Here is a 20,861-nt window from a genome sequence, read left to right as displayed (position 1 = left end):
AGCGCAGCTGGGCGTCCGCCTCCCGACGAGCCGCTCGGTCCGTGGCGGCCGAGCCCTGAAAGGCATCTCCGAGTGGGGCGGGCATGGTGGAGGGGGTTACTCTCACAGGGAACAGAGGGGCGGGGCTGGGTCGGCTCCGTACCGCACGATGGCGGCGCCCATGTAACACATCATTCCTAAGTATACCTGTCGCGGGACGCGCCCGTCGGCGCTCTGCGCAAGGAGCGGAGCCTTCACACTCCGCGCCGCCCTCTAGCCCCAGCCGCGGCCCCACCGCCGGCCCGCTGCCGCCCCGCGCTCCGCTTTGCTTCTCCGTACGGCAACATGGCAGCTCCCTGTCCGCAGACAGCGGTGCGTGGCGCCGAGCTGTGACGAAACCACCGACAGCCAATCGGCGCGGGGGCCGGCTGCGAGCGGCGCTCGCATTGGCCGGGAGCGGCGCGTCGCGACAGCAGTCGCGCGGGGCCGCGCCGGGCGTGAGAGTCGGCGGCGGCCGCAGCCTCGGCGGGGCCGCCATGGACGCAGGTGGGTCCCGGGCGGGCCCTGCCCGCGGCGCGGCGGCCGCGCTTCTCCTCGGGGCTCCCCGGCCCGACCCAACCCGGCGGCCGCTCGAGTCCCGCGGCTCCCCGGCGCGGCCTTCCCCGACGGGCGGCGGGGAAGGCGCCGCTTTCCGCCCTGGGCACGGCCCTGGGAGCCGCGGCCCTCCGGGGCCCGGCCGCCCCCCTGGTGGGGCGAAGGGGAAGGCGGTGGCTGCGTGGCCGCCGGGGTGGGCCGGCGCCGGCAGGAGCCCGGCGGCGAGTCCCTCCTGCCCTCCCCAGCCCCGCTGCTGCCGTCGTTCCTCGAAAGCTCGGGGCTCTGCCGCCGGCTCGGGTCAGCCCGGGGGGGAACCGGAGCGGGGAGCGGTGATAGGGCTGGTGTCGCTGTGCCCCGCTCCCCATGAGGGCTCCAGGGGCGAGAAGGCAGCTTGGGGGTAAGAGGGTGACTTTGGAGGGGTGAGAAGGTGTCCTCGGGAGGTAAGAAGGCGCCTCAGCCACTCATCACCCTCACAGAGAGCTCTAGCAAAGCTGCTTGTGGTAGAGATTTAGGTTTCGTGCGGGGTAAAGTAAAAATAAGTGTTTGGCACTTGTGTTGGGACCCGCTTCCCTCCAGCCTTAGCGTAGTAGCGGCTTCCACCCCCTCCGCAGAGATAAGTGTTGTTCCACAACAACAAACGCTTCCCTGTGCGCCGTGGGCTCCTCCTCCGCATCACCGAGCACGGTGTGCCGGGATCCCTCTCTCCTGTCCCTCCTCAGGGCTGTCCTGACTCGTTTCGGCCTTCGTGCCGCAGTTGTTGGCGGCGTGGTCAGGCTGAGAGCGTCCCGGCTCTGCCGGATCCGGTGTCACACCTGGAGGGGACGCGCTCCGCTGAGTGAACCTGCCCTCCTGATCCGGGAGATGTGTTTGCTTCCCCTTGGTGTGAGAGGAAAGGAAAGCTTTGCTGTGGTGGATGGTGGGGCTGGATCTCCTCCGTGAGAGGAGGAGGAGGAGAATCTCTGGGCTCAAAGCCCCTTCGTGTCCAGCCCTGCTCCCGAGATGGTCGGGAGCTGACAGCAGAACTTGGAACTGTTTGCTCCAGGCCTTCAAGAAAGCACCACCCTTCAGTAGCCTGACTTTCTTCACTGTCTGTCTCTTAACTCCTCGTTGGTGCTTGGATAATCAGGATTTGTCTTGTTTGAAGGAGCTTGGAGGAAAGAAAAGATTTAATCTTTCTTCTGCAAAGGCCACAAGTAAAGGTTTGAGCTGCTTGGTGTTTTCCAGCAATGCGTTTTACCAAAGTGGTAAATTTACCTTCTCTTTTTGACTATATCTGAAATGTTCCACATCCAATTGTGTTCCTCCTGTGCCTTGGGTGAGGTACCTATATCAGCTAAAGGAGAGATCATCCACCTCATTTCTGATCCTTTTGTGCTGGCCTTAGTTGGAGTCTAAAGGATTTGGGAAGGCATGAGAGCCAGGCCTTTTCAGAGAATGGAGAAACCTCAGGACCAGTTTGGGAAGGGAGGTATGGCAAAGCCTGGCTTTCCTTCAGCGCCACACTCCAAAGCTCAGCTTCTGTATTTTGTGTGAGAAGTTCTGCAGCAGAACTGAAGGTGCTGGGAAAATCACCTGCCATGTTTCTGTTTGAGTCACCCAAGCCTTCACTTGTTGTTACTTGTTTCCCAGAGTCGGTGAGGAAACAAATGGCTTTGGTTGTGGTGTGGAAGATGAAGTTAGCATCCCTCACAGGCTGGCCTGGCCTCCAGCACGTTTGCAAACTGACAGCAGCACTCAGGGGCTGCTCCCAGCGCCCAGCTGTGCCTCTGGGTGTGTTTGCTGCAAGTTGGGACAAGGTTTCTATCTCCAGTGTTTGATTGTGCTGATTAAGGCTATGAGAAAGGAGAGAAAATTTCACCTTCTACCCTGTGTGTTTAGAGAGTTGTTCTTGTGTCAAAGTGATGGAGCATGTCTCCTGTGAGGGAAGGCTGGGAAAGCTGGAGGTGGTCACCTGGAGAAGAGGAAGGCTCTGGGGAGACCTTAAAGCCCCTTCCACTGCCTAAAGGGGCTCCAGGAGAGCTGGAGAGGGACTTTGGACAAGGGCCTGGAGAGACAGCACAAGGGGGAATGGCTTCCCATTGCCAGAGGACAGAGTTGGATGGGATATTGGGAAGGAATTGTTCCCTGTGAGCGTGGTGAGGCCCTGGCACAGGCTGCCCAGAGAAGCTGTGGCTGCCCCATCCCTGGAATTGTTCCAGGCCAGGTTGGACAGGGCTTGGAGCACCCTGGTCTATTGGAAGGTGTCTCTGCCCATGGCAGGGGGTAGAATGAGATGAACCTTAAGGTTCCTTCCAGGTCAAACCATTCTGGCATTCTGCTGGGGCATGTGCAAAGCTTTGCCTTTCCTGCTGAGGCTTTCTGGGATGAGGTGTTCTGCAGATCCCGTGGAAGGTGTGCCCATGGGGCAGCAATCCAGCCAGCTTCCCCTCATTCCCAGTGTGTGCAAGGCTCCTGGAAAGCGAGGGTGCCTTTCTCAGGGTGAGCTGTGCAGGGCTGACACTGCTTTTTCACTATAAAACCGTGTGAAGTGGAGCTGTTGTGTTTGATGTGCAGAGACTGCACATCCTCCTCTGCAGAAACTGCTGCTCCACTGTCCTGGATGCTCAGAGGTCGGTAATTAAAATAGACCGAGGGCTTTCTGAAGGTGAAGTTTTGGAGCACTGCCTGAGAAATGTGCTGATCTCACCCAGCTTCTGCAGCTCTGAAAGGAGCAGCTTCAAACAGGATTTCTGCTTGGTGAATTTCCAGATGTATTTCTTGTCTTCATCTCTGGCTATAAGAAGGAAAGAAAGGCTCCTGTACAGTCTGTGATGTTCTTTGTGCCCTGCCTGAATTGTTTGGGTCCCACTGGGCATTTAGCCCATCTGGGCAATAGCACAATAGATGGACTTTGGAAAAGTGCTGGAACATATGAAGGTGGAGGCTTGTAAAGGAAACACTCAGTGACCTCCAGCCTTGTGAGGAGTTTACTGCTCCCATTATAATGTCCTTGATACTAACTAGGAGCAACCTCTTGAATTTTCTTCCCTGTGAAGGGGAAACCTGAACTCCTGCATTTGGTAGTTGTGCCTTTTCAATTATTTTCTCCCCCTAATCCCAACACGAATGTCAGACCACCTCTTTGAGATGCACAGCTGGACACCCAGGGCCTTGTGCAGAGCCAGATGTTGGGCATCCAGCTGAAGGGCTGCAAGCCTGGGACTCTCCTCCCCAGTGTGCTGTGTCATGACACATGTGCTGCATTCCCTGAACATGTGGCTGGTCCAGCTGGAGATCCCCCTCTATCTGCTGACCCCTTCCTCTCTGAGCTTTGGTGAAGGGGGAAAGACTCCAGCAGCCCCTTTCCAGCTGCTGATTCTTGCTGTGAAGTGTCCAGTTGCAAATCTTGTCTTTGCTAAAGACCTGGTGCCCTGCAAACTATGCAGGTGCAGAGGTTGTGATATTTGAGCAGGTCAGGGAATGTTGCTGGGAAGGAGAAGGAGGAATTGTGGATAGCTTGATGTTCCTCGGTAGCACCCTTGTTCCACTCATTTTCTTTAAGCTATTTGAGACTCCTGACAGAGAGTTGGATACATGGCAGGCTTAGGAACTGACAAATTAAACCACAGAATATTCCTTGGGGCTTTAAAACCTTCCTGAGAACTCCAGTATTTATGTTAAGATCATGCCAGTTACCTTTTCAAATCTGGACATTTTCAAGATTGGGTAGTAGATGGGAAAGAAATCCTTCATTTCCCTGCTGAAGTTTGTTAGAGGAGAAGACTGCAACAGTAATTTGTTGGGATATTTCTGTGCAAGCAGAATTGTTTTGTTTAGCTTGATGAGGAGTCACATAATGGGGTGGCAATGGGAACATGTGGTCTGTGCAATCCTAAAGGTGCCTGGAACAGTCTTAAAGACTAATTCACACAAGGAACGTGCTTTATGTCTTGTGGGCTGGAATTAAGGCAGAGTCTGATGCAAAATTTGATTTAGGAGCCTGTTATCATTTCTGTTGCTGGGATTCCTGCTTGTTGGTCTTAGTGATGGTATCTGCTTGAATGTTTTCTTGGACATTTGGAATTATAATTCCAGGTCAGGGAGCCTGCATTGGAAGGCTGAGCTACTTCAGGAGGCCAAAGTGTCTCATGTAGCAGCAGGTTACTCTGCAGAAGCCAAAAGTGAGGTGTGCCCCATGGAGAGGGGTGGCTTTTGCAGAGAACTGGGCTGACAGAAGCTTGTGGCCATGTACTCCTTTGTCCTGCTTTAAACCCACATCACATTACCACAGATTTTATTGCATTTGCTGTGAGAGATGTTTTCAGTCACTACTTTAACAGTTACAGATCAGTCAGTCTTAGCTCTGCTTTAAATTGTAGAGGTGGTTTGTTACAGAATTGGCACCTGTAAAATCATGTGAGTCTTTTCCAGAATTCCCAGACTACTTTAAAGTCTATGTTTCCAAACACAGATGTAGTGGAGCACAGCTCATCCACCTCCTCTGGTTTTTCCTCCCTGTTGTTTGTACCCTGTGCACAACAGCTGAAGCTGTCCTGATCCAAGAGCAACCTGGGCTGCTGGGTTGTTCTGTCCTGGTCCTGGAAGGGGATAGACTTTTAGGCACTGATGGATGCCATGCTGTGAAGGGAGCCAGTAAAAGAGACAAAAGTTCTGCCTGTCAGCTTTGAATGAGCACATCTTCACAGCTGTTTTCCTCACTTTGTGGGGTGACACCTGTAAAGGCTTCTGCTGGGTTTGGTGCCTCTTGAGGAGGGACTGAGCAAGGTTTAGCTTCCACCTTAAGGTGATCTGTGCTTTGCATGTTCTTCCCTCAAAATTTGTGTTCCCTGCAAGAGGATTTTAACCACTTTGCTTGATGGAAAGAGGCCCTCAGTATCAATGCTGTAGTTGATGTCGCGCACAACGGTGCCTGTTCTGGGAAATGGTGTAGCTGCCAGGTGAAGTTTTAGATGTTTTCTGCCCCAGGCAGAACCTGGAGCTGGCTTAACCTGGAATTCTTGCTGCTTTTCTGCCTGTGGAGCAGCCAGGAGTGAGCCAGGGCTGGGTCACCTGTGTGCCTCCCAGAGCTGAGTGCAGAGCACTGGGACCATTTCCTGCCAGCCCAGGGGCTTTGGGCGTGGGTGGGACTCACTGGACCACAGCAGCTCCGATTCTGTAGCTTTGTCTGGTTTTGAAAACAAAAGGAAAAGCTATCAAAGGTTTGTGATTTCTCCTTTCTCTTTCTAGCTACTCTTACCTACGACACCCTCAGGTTTGAGTATGAAGACTTCCCTGAGACCAAAGAACCCGTTTGGATCCTTGGCCGGAAATACAGTGTTTTTACAGGTATTTTGCGTGCACAGTGCAATGTTTTAAGGCTCCAGAGGACTTTGTTAGTGTTGCACTTGGGTTTTAGCTGCCACGCTTCTGTCTCTCTGGCCATTTCTGTGGACTCGGGAATATTTTTGTGCAGAAAGTTAGCATATGGGAGTTGTTGGGATATGTCATGAGGGCAGGATGGTGGAGACAGGGGGCAGAAGGATGGTTTGCTGCTTCATAATTTGCCTGTGGCCATAGCGCCTTTGAGTCGATGGCAGCTATTTTGAGGGGGAAAAGAAGTACTTTGTGCACAGCAGTACTGCTCTGTTCCTCAGCCAGACTCTGCATCTCTGGGCCTGCAGACTGTGAGGAGCAGAATTCCTTGGGAGGGTGAGTGGGAGGTGGGTTTAGCAGTCTTGGTGCCCCCCTCATGTGTGTGCCTTTCCATGCTGAACACTTTCCAGAGAAGGAAGAGATCCTGTTGGATGTGACCTCTCGGCTTTGGTTCACCTACAGAAAGAACTTCCCTGCTATTGGTATGTACTCTGGAGGAGTCTAAAGGCATCCTGGAAATTATTATAATCCAGTTATCCCTAATAAAACAAACATGGCATCATTTCCATTCATAAGAGTGTGAAATGTGCTTCATCCAATTGATTAGACAGGCTTTTTGTTTACCTGATAATGAGAATTCCTCATCCCCTTGGGTAGGAGGGATAGAAGTGGTTTTTAAAGGAACACAAGAAGCAGTTTGGGAAGTCTGCTCTTTTTTTAGGCAACATGGGAGGATTTTTGTACTTCATCACATCCTACATCAGTCTAGTGTGAAATATTACTGAATTATGGTCTTGGGCTTGAAGTGGATTAAAATGATGAAACCTAGAGAATGATACAGAAATTGCTGCCTTTGTGCATCTGCTCCAGGCTCTGTGTGGGGGTTTTGTTTGTCTAGGGGGAGTTATGTGTCTGAAGTGTGTGTTACACACAGGAGCTGTAGTGACAGGGGAATGTTTCCCAGTGAGCTCAAAGGAGGATGTCTGGGTTCCCTAAGATACCCTGCATGGCCTCTTCTGGGGTTTGTGTTTGTGTGCTGGGTGCAAGGTGTATCAGAGGAGATCCAAGAGCAGGTAAATGGGACTCCAAGGCCTACCCATGTCCCCCTTCTGTCACTGTCACGCCCAGCAGTCAGTGGGAAAGGAACATGGCTCAGCTTTGGAAAAGAGACTTCTTCCTAACTGGTCCTTCTGGCTTGTGCTGTTCTTTCCCTGCTGGGAAGCCTTCTGCCTCACAAGCTCTGAGACATCTTTGATGTAGTTTAATCCCTTTAAATTCATGTTTGTGCACCATAGTTAAACATATGTTCGAGAACAAAGGGTTAGCACATGTTTAACTGGCTCACAGACACAATTTTGGTTCCCTTGTGAGTCATTAGAGGCTGTGGGGTGAAGACAGACCCCATTTTCTGAGTAATTTCCCATCTATACCATAAATATGATCTGCGTGTCATACACAGTAAACATTTTTCAGTATCTTTTCTCCCAGTCACCCCTGTTACTGTTCATCCCTTCCCTCTGTGCTAGCCCACTTAATTATTGTAAGGGTTAGGGAACTGTCTGAGGCTAATTTTGTAAAGCATTATCACTTTTGGAATTTTGATGTGTTATGAATTACTGGTGAAATTATAGAAGACAACTGGTGACCATTGAGAAGCTGATTAAATAGTTCTCCAGGTGATTTTTCTCCCTGTTTAGGACCAAAAGAAGAAAGCAGCATTACGAAGACTAGCAGAAGCTGTGCCCAGGCACAGATTACCTACTGTGATCACACTGAACATTTGATCTCTGTTATTTGTAGTAAGAGCCAGAGCTGCAGTGGAGGAGCAGCAGTTTCATTTGGAAGATCTGTCAGGGAAATGCTTTTAGCCTTGTGTCCTTTGTCTTAGGCTTTCCAGCATAAGCTGATATCCAGCTTTCTCCAGCAATATGTAGGATATGTCTTTTTCACTGCTTGGGTAGGTTTTTCTTGGCTGACGCCTTTGTTTTTTTGGTCTGACTACATTGTTCACTTCAAAATGTTATTTGTAGCCACTTCTGATGTGGGAATTCCCTGGGACTGGTTTGTTCTGAAGGATGAGTTGCCTTCTCAAGATGACGATTACAAGTCTCATCTTTAACAAACACCTTTGTGTAGGAATGTGTCTGAATTGGGCTAAGAGTCTGCAGCCAGGCTCAATGGCTGTTGCTCTCCTGAGAAATTCAGCTCTCTCTTGGGCTGTTTGGATTTCCCTTGGAATTTTTTTCCCCTTTCAGTTAGTGTTAGAGGAGTTTATTTATTTGTTTTTAGGGGATGCTACTAAGTTACTCATCGATAACCACATTTTTGGTTTTCAGCCTTGGCTGTGTGAGCTAAGCTAGTCCTCATTCCCTGCCTTGTCTCCTGGTGAACCTGCTGCCCATTCATTCTCCTCCCTCTTGGCACTGTCTCACCATTCATTCCCTGTTTATTTTCTGTCCTTGTTTCCAGGAGGAACCGGTCCCACCTCTGACACGGGCTGGGGCTGCATGCTGCGCTGTGGCCAGATGATCTTTGCTCAGGCCTTGGTCTGCAGGCATTTGGGAAGAGGTAAACCAGTGCACAGCCCTCACTGACTTCCAGGGCCATGTGCTCCCAGGGGTGCAGCACTTGGAAGAACAGAGATAACAAGGACACAGCTGGGAATTGCTGAGGGTTCTGTAACTTTTTCTTCACTCTTCTCAAGTTCAGGACTTGGAAATCTCCAGGGATATTTGGATTTTCTGATTTTATGTTTGTTTATTTGCTTTTCTGTGGGTGATGGTATCTTATCCCAGCTGTAAGAATGTTTTCTGTTATTTTAAAATTACCCCTTTACTGTTGGGAACGCCTCAGATACTTAGTAATAATATGACAATGTGAAAATTGAGTTGGTCAATACACAACAAGAGAATTGCAGCTTGCAGCCTCTGGTTGCTAATAAGTGCCATGTTTATTTCATATATCCCTTGTCTGTCCTAGACTGGAGGTGGATAAAAGGGAAGAGGCAGGTGGATAATTACTTCAACGTTCTTAATGCCTTCATTGACAAAAAAGACAGCTACTACTCCATTCACCAGATAGGTAAGAAGAAAGAAATGCTCAGTTGTGGCAAATGGGCTAAGGAAGGCTCTCACCTTGATACAAACTTCCCTGAAAAATCAGAGAAGCAGCCTGTTCCAGTGTTTCCTGTGGGGTGAACAGAGCTCAGGTCACAGGGGTGGTCTAGTGATCAAACACTGGGTAAAGATTCTTCTGAAGCAACACTGCCCTTTGAACTTCTGTGCTGGTGCATTTTAGAGAAAGGATTTGCTCTGCAGTCCTTCAGGATGTCCTTTTCACCCCAATGAAACAGTAAATACTGCTGATTCAATAAAGTTTCCAAGTGAGAATTCTTCCCTATTAAATACAAACCTGATTAGAAAGTGGGTGAAGTTATTGACTACATTATTCTGGTTTTTTGTTGTGATGCAGCCCAGATGGGAGTCGGGGAGGGAAAATCCATAGGCCAGTGGTATGGACCAAACACGGTCGCACAGGTGCTCAAGTAAGTGCTGCCCTTTCCTTTTCTCTGCTGAATCAGGCAGTGGGGCTGTTGGTGTGTGGTACCTCTGAGCTGAAAGGGTTCTGCCTGTAATAACACCCTCCCTCCTCTCACATTCTCCCCTCATGTCAGTAGATGGGCAGGCAGGTCCCTGGAATAGGCTGGAATTGCCTAACAGCAGCTTTCCCAGGTCAAAGCACATTGCACAGCATAACTGATAACACCAGGCTCACCTAATCCATTTTCTCCTCTGATACACCACCATCTCTGCCTTGTAGTTGTAGCCATCCTTCATTACTTATTTGTTTTTAATTTTCCTCTAGAAAACTTGCAACTTTTGATACGTGGAGTTCCCTGGCAGTACACATAGCCATGGACAACACAGTGGTGATGGAAGAAATCCGTAAGTGTCACGTGGTGCTAGAACATGGTATATCCTGGGCAGCAAGAGCCCAGAAAAAAGCTGGAGAGCACAACAAACATGAAGTCCATGTTCTGTCTTTGTTCCCTGTGAGAATGGTGAGGCCCTGGCACAGGGTGCCCAGAGAAGCTGTGGCTGCCCCACCCCTGGAAATGTCCAAGGCCAGGTTGGACGGGTATTGGAGCAACCTGGGATAGTGGAAGGTGTCCCTGCCCATGGCAGGGAGTGGAACAGGATGAGCTTTATGGTCCCTTCCAGCACTCATGATCTGTGAAAGCTGTGTCCAGATGTGCAAAACAAGGTGAGAATTGCTATTCTAGGGCAAGGAAGGGTCTTGCTTGACTTTCATTTCATCTGGTGATGCCTCTGGGCCTGGAAAGAAGGTTTGCTGACCTTCAGACAACATATGGGAGCGGCTTGGTAGGCAGTGTCAGACTTGTTTATGGCCACAAGGAGCAAGCAGTAAATGGCTGTGACATAATTGGTAGGGCAGGTTCTGCTATGCTATTGGACAGAGTAAGAAAGCCAGAGCAGATCTGAAGAGGAAAAGGGTCAAAATTGGCAGGGGAAGAGGATAACAAGGGAATCCACCACTCTCATAATTTTCAGGAATATTCACTGGTGGTTTCTTCTTTTTTCCTTCTTCGTTTTTTGGGGCATCCTGCCCCCAGGCTGGCTCTGGAGGCTGATCAGCTCTTCTTGCCCATCCTGAACCTGCCTGCTCTGGCTGCAGCAGTGCAGTAACCAAAGCTACAAAGCAGAGCACCTGCACTGCTGGTTGCTGCAGCCCTGCATGGTCCTGGCCTCAGCAGCCTTCTCATGGCTTGCTTAAGGCTAATACCTGAGGCAATGAGCCCACCCAGCACAAACCTTGCAGTGTTTCTGCCAGGGCAGTGCTCTCAAACAGCTGGTGTAGGGTTACAGGTGAGATGGTGGCAAGCACCATTTAGGCTGGCTTGGCTACCACAGGGCCAAGATCAATAGCCAGGCAATTTTTGCCTGGAGTGCAAGACAGTCACTTTGTCACATCTCTTGTCAGGTAGGTTTAGTTGGGCCTGACAGAGAAGTGTGTGCCTAACCTTAGCTGAAGGCGTGTGCTGATGCCCTTGGCTTAAACAAAGGCCAGTTTTAAAACAGAAATTGGATTATCTTTCACTTTCAACCTGCAAATATCACTCCTAGAGCTGAAGCATGCTGGCTACGAGGCTTAGGTGTGCTGCAGGCTCTGTTTGTGTGGCACTGGCTGTTCAGCACTGGTGCTGCTTCAAGTGACATGTCCATACAACTTGTCATGGGCTGGGATGTGTGTGCTTGTTTTGCTCAAATGTGGATCATAATGTGCCTGTTCAGGGCCTGAAAGTCACTGTGTGAGTGGGTCTGATGTGTTACATGTCTGTAGGTTTGTGTTTGATACCTTGTGCCCCAAACATTGTGGATAAAAGTAATGTTGTTTCATACATCTGTTAATTCTGTCACTGATAGGGTTCAGCCAGAGGTTCACAGGAAATGCCTTTTGTTACAGCAGTGAAGAAACATAAATCTTTCTCCCTTCTGTGTCAGTGTTCTATGAGAAAGGGCATCTGAGCTAGACCTGAGCTGGAGGAGACTCACAAAGGTGGTGAAAATCCAAGACAGTTAAAGCCAGTACCTGCCAGCAGCAGCTGCAGCAGGAGAGGTGTCGTGTCAGATCTGTTGGAATAGGTTTGCAGTAAGTGGTTGGGATCCAGCTGGGAAGCTTTAGGCAGGTTCTGCTCTGCTGTGGCACCACAGAACTGCAAAGCCTGCCAGATATTAAGGTGAATTTAGCCTGTGCCAAGCTCTCTGCTGCTCAAACTGCAGGTAAATATGTTCATACACAGTGAAGGATTGCCCCGTGCTTTTCCTGATGAGGAAACCTGCAGTGACACCCCCTTCAGCAACAACCCTGGCTTGGCAGCTGATTTCAGATCATCTGGACAGGCAGGCTACTGCAACAAAAAGCCTGCTTTAACAGGAGAAATGGCTACAAATAATGACTTTGAGTTTCCTCAGAACCTCTGGTAACTATGTCTGTGCATCAGATGCACACATACACCTTCTCCCTTCTTGAGGAACAGTACAGGGAGGAACTGCAAACATTGCGGTGCAGGTTGTCTCTCCTCCTGAGACTTTAGATCAAAGTCCTATTTCTTCTGAATTTGGGTGTAATACTGTCCTCATTCAGCTGGGTTTGAAGCTGTCAGTAGTGAAGAAATACCCAGCTGAAATGGCAAATGGCTGGTGATTAAGGTGTTTGTTTACATCACGTCCTACCTGCTAGAGTGTCCTGGCATTCAGTCTAAGCTGGGAATAAATTAAATGAGCCTCTGGCATTCAATCCAACTGCCTTGGCTTCATGATTCTTTAATCATGCTGTGGGTTTCCTTGGGGTTTGGGTTGGGTTTTTTTTTTCACACACCCAGCAAGTAATTAAATTGGCCAGTGAGACAGGTAGGCTTGGAGTTGTTTCTGGAGCAGAATTTACATAACCTGGGTGCATTACAGCCTAGCTGTGTATTTGTCAAGCCTTTAGGATGAGGATGCAGAATGCTTATGTCATGTGTATGCCCTGAGGAGTTCTGCTGTCCCATATCTTAGAGGCAGAGCTCATGCTGAAATTGCAGAGTTTAATGACCATACTGCTTTAGGTCTGTAAAGTAGCTTGTGAATGATCTCCAAGAAAATTTATGAAGCTTTTTGTGACCTTTAGGAAAGTTATAACTACTCTAGACAGATACCATGTTTGTATCTTGCTGCAGCACTTAATTAGAGGTAAATATTTCCTACGTTAACTCATAATGCTGTCCTCAGTTCATTCATGAGCTCCTCTGGAGTTGGACACTCCAGAATTTTCCTCTTTCTGCTTACAAGCTTTATGATTTCAGGACAGCTGTCTGACCTGCTAATCAATCCCTCCAGCTTTGTTGGCAGAAGTGGTTGTTCACCTTTCTGGAAGAATTTGCATTTTTGCTGTGGTACAAGCTGCTGTGGCTTGGTGTGAGCTCAGCTGAGGCCCTGCACACACATCACACAGCCCCAGCACTCAACCTCTTCAAGCTCCTCTTGGGTTTAAATGCTGTAGGCTTCTGGTAAAGAGCAGTTGTTGATCAGAGGAATGGCTGAAGGTCTGGGAACAGAGTCCTGATGCTTTGTGCTCCTGTTCCCTTTCCATAGGGAGGCTGTGCCAGTCCAATGTGCCATGTGCTGGAGCTGCAGCATGCCCTGCCCTGGAGTCAGATGTGCTCTACAATGGCTGCCCAGAGGACGTGGGGCTCAGAGAGAGGCTTGCCCTGTGGAAACCACTGGTGCTGCTGATACCTCTCCGCCTCGGGCTCACAGAGATCAATGAAGCCTATATTGAAACACTAAAGGTAGGGAATCTGGAGCTGAATTTCTGCTGGGGTGATGCTTAAGGATCCTGTTGTGAATTAAGTAATTACTCAGAAGTCATTGCAAAAGAAAAATGTGTTCAGAGACAGTCCTTGTCAGAGGTCAGGATATAGGTTCTTGAAAGCTGTAGTCAGGAAAATGGGGGACTTGAGGGGTTGGGCCTTTTCTGGTTGGGTTGTTTTTGGTATGTTTTTTTTTTTTTTTTTCCTTTTGAGGATCTTACTTCACAGCTTAGATCTCAGCCTCTCTTTGTGTGCAGATGGTATCAACCTGCTGAAGCCTTTGTTCAGCCCAGCTATACCCTTGGTGGTAGCCTGAGTGTTAATTAATACAGTGTTGCACACTCCCCGTGGCTTGGATGCTGAAGTTTGTGCTGCAGACTGAGGCTAAGAGCTGTCAGGTGGTTGCAGGTTGGAGTATTGAGAAGCTGCAGAATTTAGGGTGTACACAAGACAGGGAGCACAATGCTAGCAAGCTCTGAACTTGGGTAAGAAACCTCCAGATTCAGATTTGTGGGAGGTTACTTCCCTTAACTCAGATCATGTTCAGCTGCTCCAGGTGGATAGGAACTTAAACTGTTTCCTGAATGATTGTTCCCTCCTGAGAGCACTGTTGCAACCTGATGACAGCTCCAGGGATCTTGCCACTGATTGCAGCAGAGCCAGGACTTGCCCATACCAAGTCCTGGAGTAGTGCAGCTTCTTTCATTTGGTCCACCTGTCTACTCCTGTCTGCAGTTAAAAGTGTTTTTGAGCTGCTTCCATGCTCTTTGAAAGCTCTGTGTTGCAGCCTGATGGAGATTTTTTCCAGAAATGGCTGGTTTTGCTGGTAGTTGCTGATTTTCTATGTCCCTGTCCATCTTTCCCACTGCATTTTTGGATGTTTGCCTGTGTTGCCACCTGCTGTTTCACTGTCTGTCAGCTGTGTGTTTTCTGTGTTGCTTTTCCAGCACTGCTTCATGATGCCCCAGTCCCTGGGAGTGATCGGAGGGAAGCCAAACAGTGCTCACTACTTCATTGGCTATGTAGGTGAGTGCCCAGAGGACTGCAAAGACTGTCCAAAGAATCTCCCCCTGGCTAAAACATGCTTGTGGGGTGGCACAGCTCTCCTCCTTAGCCTGTGGTGCATGCTGCAGGGTTCTCCTTTCCTGCTGGAAGCGTGGAAGGCTGCTGTGGGCTAAATCTCTCACCTGAGTGATATAGATTTGAACGGTGGCCATAAACTTCCACTGCATAACACAAAATCTGGTCTGTGGAGTGCATAGAGCCTGCTTCCTGCATTCAGAGCTGACCTCCCTCTGCAGCTTGGCTGGATTTAACTGTTCTTTAGGTGTTCCTCTAACCCTACAAACTCCTATTACCCTCCTCCTTCCCTCTTGTTTCCTCTCTGCCAGAAACCTCAGGTTATTTGTGCTTTAGATTTCTGGGGTCTATTTGAGCTCACCCAGGAAGGGATGAGCAGGAACAATACCCAAATAGTGCCTGTGCCTCAATCCCAGGGCGTCACAGTGGAGTGGCCACTGTGGTTGTGCTGGCAGCTGTGCCTGGCTGAGAAGCATTTGGGGAAGTGGCTGAAAGCAAGATGTCCCTGGAATGTGGATTCCTCTGTGTGGTTATGAGAGCTGGCTCTGCCGTTGCTCTTCCTCCTCCTCCTATCTCAGCACTCCTCAACTTGTGGCATAGCTCTTCCTGTTGATGTGTCCTTGCCTGTGTGCCCAGGTGAGGAGCTCATTTACCTGGACCCCCACACCACGCAGCCGGCGGTGGAGCCCAGTGACAGCGGCTGCCTCCCCGACGAGAGCTTCCACTGCCAGCACCCTCCGTGCAGGATGAGCATCGCCGAGCTCGACCCCTCCATTGCCGTGGTGCGTCCTGTTCCTCCTGCTCCCCGGCACCCCAGGGGCACTGCTGGGCTCCCCCTGCTCCACAGGGAGAGGCAGTGGTGTTGGGCTGGCTACTCTGTGGTGCTGTGCTCTGGGAAAGTGCTGCCCTGGGTTTTGGTGACGCTGGTAAAGCAGCTCCTCACAGAGAGTGCTTAACTCAGGGAAGTCCCCCTTGCATGGCAGTTAAAGACCATCCCTCATGGGGCAGTGTCATTCTCTGGGGTTTAGTTTGGGCTTTGATTTGGATTGATGGGCAGATCTGAATCCATTCCTGAATCCATATGATGATGCACCATGGCTTGTTTTCTGTTGAACCTGAGATGCCTGCTCTTTGTTTCCTTTGTTCCTCCTCATTTTCCTTCCGCAGTAAAGAAAATATTGATGATTCCTGCACTTGGATAGCCTGGTCACATCAAGCCTTTGTGGAGTGTTCAGTTTAACAGGGCAGTGTGAGGCACATTTTTAAAGCAAGGTAGTCAGGAGTAGTAACTGCTCCCAGTCCTGATCGTGGTACTCGGTGTTTACACAGGGCCTTAAGTCTGAAATGATCAATCTAAAATATAGAAAGATAAAGTCTTTTTCTTCCTTTTTTTTTTTTTTTTTTCAGGGCTTTTTCTGCAACACAGAGGCAGACTTTAATGACTGGTGTCAGCAAATCAAAAAGGTTTGTATTTATAGATCTGGTCAGACATTGGAACAGGCTGCCCAGGGAAGTGGTGGAGTCCCCATCCTGGGAAGTGTTCAAAAGGCATGTGGATGTGCACTTGGGAACATGTGGTAATATTGGCAGTGCTGGGGGAATGGTTGGACTTGAAGATCTTGGTGTTATTGTCCAATTTCCCTCTCTCTCCCTCTTTCTGATTCTGTGTCCCTTGGAAAGGAATATCAGGTATTGATTTGTTTCCAAACCACTGCATAGAGACCATGTAGCAGCAGCATGACCTCATTTTAAGCGTATTAAACTACCTAAAGGAGCATAGCTCTGAAATCCTGTTGATGATGTGATCAGAAGCTTTGAAAAACATTTTCCCAGCTACAGTGAAGTCCCAACAGATCGTTATTACCCCTGCAGTGCACCAGCAGTGCAGAGCTGTTGGTTCTCATGGCTCTGCTCTGTCTCCACAGCTGTCCCTGGTCAGAGGAGCGCTGCCCATGTTCGAGCTGGTGGAACGCCAGCCCTCACACTTCTCCAACCCCGACGTCCTGAATCTCACACCAGGTGAGGCCACACAGGGAGGGAGAGCTGAGGGTGAGCCCATCCCTTTGGCTTTCTGGAAATCATGAGGAATTACATGATGACTTCTAGTATGTTCCTGTTCCACTTGGAATTTAAGCTGGAGTTCTTGGGTCAATTGATGTAGTTCTTCAGCTTTCAGTAGTGGTTTGCAGATCCCACAGTGTCTCAGGGTGATTTTTAGAATAATCTGTGAATGGTGATGGTGACTGAGCAGAAAAACAACCAAGCTCACACGCTGTCATGGCAGGGTGACTCTGTGGTTTCTGATGGGATGCTTGGAGGAATCAAAAGCGTCCAGTGAAAAGGCTGAAAACCGAGTTTGTAGGTAATGAAAATGCTCCAAGACAGGGCTGGTCACACTTAGTTCCAGCATAAGGCACTCCTTCTTGGCATGTACCATTACCAGTGGGAAAAAGGACAAGTGCTGGGCCCTAACCTTGCCTGTCAGGCTTTGCTTATCACATTAAAGACATGAGCAAACATTGCAGGAGATAAAGCCATTGGCTGCTTCTGCCAAGAGTAGTGAGTGTGTATGGGCAAGCCTATCCTGTCACCAGGCATGGGAAGGCCTCCTGGCAACCTGCACCCTGCACTTCTGGTCTCTCTCTCCCTGCCATCCTTCCTTAAAAACTTTCATTATCACACCGTCCTTTGCTGTTAACCATGCTCAATTCCCTTAAACTGTCAATTGATCCTTGCCTGTCTTAAGTTGTCCCTAATGTTGTCTTTCCTACTCTTAAGTATGTTTTTGTAATGGACTACTTGTCCTTCTCCCTCTTCCCTGGCTTGTAGAGCCTCTCCCATCTGCCAAGGCCACCATTCACTTCTGTTAGTTGTGTCTCTCACTAGAATGAGTAATTGAACTTTGAGTCCCTTTCAGGGCCTAAAGGGGTTCCAAGAAAGCTGGAGAGGGCACAGTGACAGGACGAGTGGGAATGGCTTCCCACTGCCAGAGGGCAGGCTTAGATGGGATATTGGGAAGGAATTTCTCCCTGTGAGGGAGGTGAGGCCCTGACACAGGTTGCTCAGAGAAGCTGTGGCTGCCCCATCCCTAGAAGTGTCAAAGGCCAGGTTGAACAGGGCTTGGACCTCCTTGGGATAGTGGAAGGTGTCTCTGCCCATGGCAGGGGGCAGGACTTGGATGATCTTTAAGGTCCTCTCCAGCCCAAACCATTCTGGGATTCTGTAACTGTCCAGCCTGAACTAATAAAGGTTCCTCCTTCCCCCTGTGCTAAAGTTGCTTCCTTCCCCTTTAAGTGTGACCTCTTTCTTCACCATATAGTTGGAAGGGTAGAGAAGTGGGATCAATTAACATTAGTTTTCCTCACAAAGTGAACTGTACCAATTGCTTTTAGGAGAGTGCATGTTGTAATTACATTTCCTAACAGTTGAACCAAAATCAACTATAGCAGAAACGATTCTCTAACACATAGGGGTAAATGTATCTCTTAACTGGGACAGGAATCTTCACTGGTATTGGTCCAGACCTGGGCAAGTTCTCCTGTTTTGAGCCTCTCAAGGCAGAACAGTCTCCTGCTAATGCAGAACTGGGGCACAGGAAGGCTGTACAAAACAGTGGCAGCAGAAATGTGTTTGGATCTGTAAAAGATTATGTGCTTCTGTGCTCCATGTAATTCTCTCCAAGGCATTTTCCATACCACTGACATGTTCTTATCCTCCTCAGAGCCCTCACTCAGGTTTGTCACTGAGTTTTAGAACTTGTAGGCACTTGGCACTCAAATTGTGATGCCCTCCAGCTGCTGGTCTCACTGACAGTCACGGTCTGTGCTTCTTCTTCTCTTCCAGACTCCTCTGATGCCGACAGATTGGAAAGGTTCTTTGACTCGGAAGATGAAGACTTTGAAATCCTGTCCCTTTGAAAACAAATAGGAAACTGACTCTGCAAATTTGTGTATGTGTGGGGAGAAGGGGGGAGGGAAGCTCCTTCGAGAGCCTGGGGCTACCGGTTTTCATAGGCGCTTGCTGCCATCCCTGCCTCCCGTCCATCCTGGCATTCCGTGCAGCCTCGGAGCAGAGCGTGCAGTGTCTGCAGTGGGATGAAGAACCCTGAGGGTGTTACAGCCTTACTGGCTGCAGTTGGAATTGCTCAGCAGCAAACAGTTGCTGGAAGTGGATGCAGTGGTGCTTAGTAGTTCAAAGCCTATCTGTTACATCAGCAGGTCAGCTGGGCCTTCCGGGGGAGGCACGGAAATCGTTAGAGCGCTGAATCCTTCCATGGGGACTCCCCTCTGAAGCTTAAGTAGAGCCCACCCATCATTTAGCAGGAGAAAGGTCCAGTTAATGCTTTTAGCAGCTTCCCTTCTCACTGGCCAACCTGGACTGCAGCTCACAATGCCAGGGAACAGCAGCCACGTCCCACAGACAGCTGTGAAGCCTCCGGAGTGCAGGTCCCTATGGTACAACTCCTGTTCATGCTCTGCAGGACACTCAGCGCTACCTCTCCTGTCCACAACCTATAGAAAGGGAGTTGAGGGAATTTCTAAGTGAATGGGAATTCAATAAGTGAAGTGTGGAGCAGTGGTGTGCTGTTGCTCAGTGAGTCAATCCATGTGCTTCTACAGTGGAATAGTCTACTGCAAGTACCTTCAGGAAAGCTGGTTTGAACAGAAAACTGAATTCCACAGCCCTGGGAAAAAAAGAGTCCAGAGCTGAGAGAGCTGAAACAAGGCAGCAGAGAGCTGCCAGGCATCTTCCAGGCTTTTGCCTGTCCACCAGTGTGCTGGCATGGTGACTAGGGAGTGATGTGCTGCCAAAAACCCAAGCTGTAAAACCTCTTGAGGTGCCCTGGGTGGGTTGGTCAGTGCTTCCTCCAGCTACTCTTGTCAAACATTCCCTTTCCAAAGCAGAAGAGGTGCCTGAAGGTCAAGGAGGTTTCTGAGCTGTGTTGGTACCTTGCCTCTGCCAGCTCCCCTCCCTGTTGAGTGTGCCCAGAGGTGCTCTAGGAGCTAACCTGGAGAAACCCATCAGGTGACCATCCCAAGAAGGGCAGAGTGCCTTGAGAAGGTCCAAATATACTGGAAATTTTAGCTACTTTAAGCTGGTAGCTCTGCCTGGGGCCCTTCTCCACAAAGAAAGGTAAACCGTGGAGGAGAGCTGTCTCCATGCACACTGCTAGGGAAGTGCTGCCATGGTTTCCTTGGTGTGTGCTGCACACTTCAACCCTGTTTACAAGGCCTTGGTTTGTGCATTCAGGTTTGGAACCTGTCAGATGATGGTGGTGTGCCCAAGGGTGGTGCCACCAGGCTAGAAATGACCTGTTTTCCCCGTGACTGACCTACTGATGCTCTGTCCCTGTGATACCCAAAAGCAGAGGTTTGAACTGGGAACCACAATGCTTCTGTCACTAAATTATTATTTGCTGCTTTCTGCCTGCTTCTCCTCTTCTCTCTTGTAGTCAGGGGAAGAGGCAGCAGAGGAAGTGGGGCTGTGCTCCATTCATCTGCTTTCAATTTCTATCTGAATAAACAGATCTAAAATCTTTGCCTGTCCTGATGTCCTTGCACATGTTGAAAGCAGTGGTGGGTAGTATGCAGTACACCAGGAGAGTCCAGTGTGGAGAGGGGCTCCAAGGGAGCTGGAGAAGGACTTTGAACAAGGGCCTGGAGGGACAGGACGAGGATGAATGGCTTCCCACTGCCAGAGGGCAGGGTTAGATGGGATACTGGGAATAAATTCTTCAGAGCAGGAGGAGGCCCTGGCACAGGTTGCCCAGAGAAGCTGTGGCTGCCCCATCCCTGAAGTGTCCAAGGCCAGGTTGGACAGGGCTTGGAGCAACCTGGTCTAGTGGAAGGTGTCCCTGACCATGGAAAAAGAGGATCTTTAAGATCCCTTTCCAACCCAAATCAGTCTGTGATTCTACTGTTTATTTCACATTCATGGTTTTATGTTTAAGGACAGCTCTGCCAGACAAGATTTTACCTGAGTGTTAACACAACCCCAATAACAGAGCTAAGCTCAGCTGTCTTAGATCTTTAACAGGCATTTCTGGCTTTTCAGTGTGTTGCCTTGTCCCAGTGTTACTGTCAGGGCCTGATGCAGCATTGCAGGGGCTCACCTCCTTCACCAGGAGTGTCTGGCTGCCAAGTGCTGGGCAGCTGTGGAGGGCAGCTTTTGCCATTGTAGCTGATGCTTGTATTAGCAATGTTGTTTTAAATATTTAGCTTCCTCTCCCTGCTCCTGAATCAGTTCAGTCTGCCTCTCTCTGAGTTAGAGAGGATTTAGTCTGTGGAGATCAGAGCAGTCTACCCTACTGGAAGGTGAGTCAAACATGCAGCAGAGAAACCTGAACTCCCCTGGCCATGCCCATCTCTCAGTGTCCCTTGCAAATGATTAACATTCCAGTTTGTCCTGGTGATTTAGGTGATTCATAGCTGGTTTGGTTTCAAACTACACTGGGGTGTGTGCAGGAGCCACAAGTGACTATTCC

General features: G+C 49.5%; 1 protein-coding gene across 1 annotated transcript; it reads left to right on the top strand.

The window, feature by feature from the left end:
* Positions 1 to 464: 464 nt before the first annotated feature.
* ATG4B (autophagy related 4B cysteine peptidase) lies at positions 465 to 19,915 on the top strand. Its single transcript, XM_053986755.1, has 13 exons — positions 465 to 525; positions 5,800 to 5,898; positions 6,336 to 6,407; positions 8,395 to 8,493; positions 8,905 to 9,006; positions 9,397 to 9,469; positions 9,790 to 9,869; positions 13,080 to 13,276; positions 14,245 to 14,323; positions 15,014 to 15,159; positions 15,785 to 15,841; positions 16,303 to 16,396; positions 18,221 to 19,915. The coding sequence occupies exons 1-13, from the start codon at positions 516 to 518 to the stop codon at positions 18,292 to 18,294; spliced, it is 1,182 nt and encodes a 393-aa protein (XP_053842730.1). The 5' UTR covers positions 465 to 515; the 3' UTR covers positions 18,295 to 19,915.
* The last annotated feature ends 946 nt before the right edge of the window (positions 19,916 to 20,861 follow it).

The sequence above is a fragment of the Vidua macroura genome, chromosome 10 (genome assembly GCF_024509145.1).
Source record: "Vidua macroura isolate BioBank_ID:100142 chromosome 10, ASM2450914v1, whole genome shotgun sequence".
NCBI lineage: Eukaryota > Metazoa > Chordata > Aves > Passeriformes > Viduidae > Vidua > Vidua macroura.
This window is presented reverse-complemented; position numbering and strand designations above follow the sequence as displayed.

Bases quoted from the DNA above. Each gene is read 5' to 3' on its own strand.
- ATG4B (XM_053986755.1), top strand. The intron at 6,408-8,394 runs GTATGTACTCTG...CCTTGTTTCCAG, and splicing joins AAAGAACTTCCCTGCTATTG to GAGGAACCGGTCCCACCTCT. The intron at 9,870-13,079 runs GTAAGTGTCACG...CCCTTTCCATAG, and splicing joins AGTGGTGATGGAAGAAATCC to GGAGGCTGTGCCAGTCCAAT.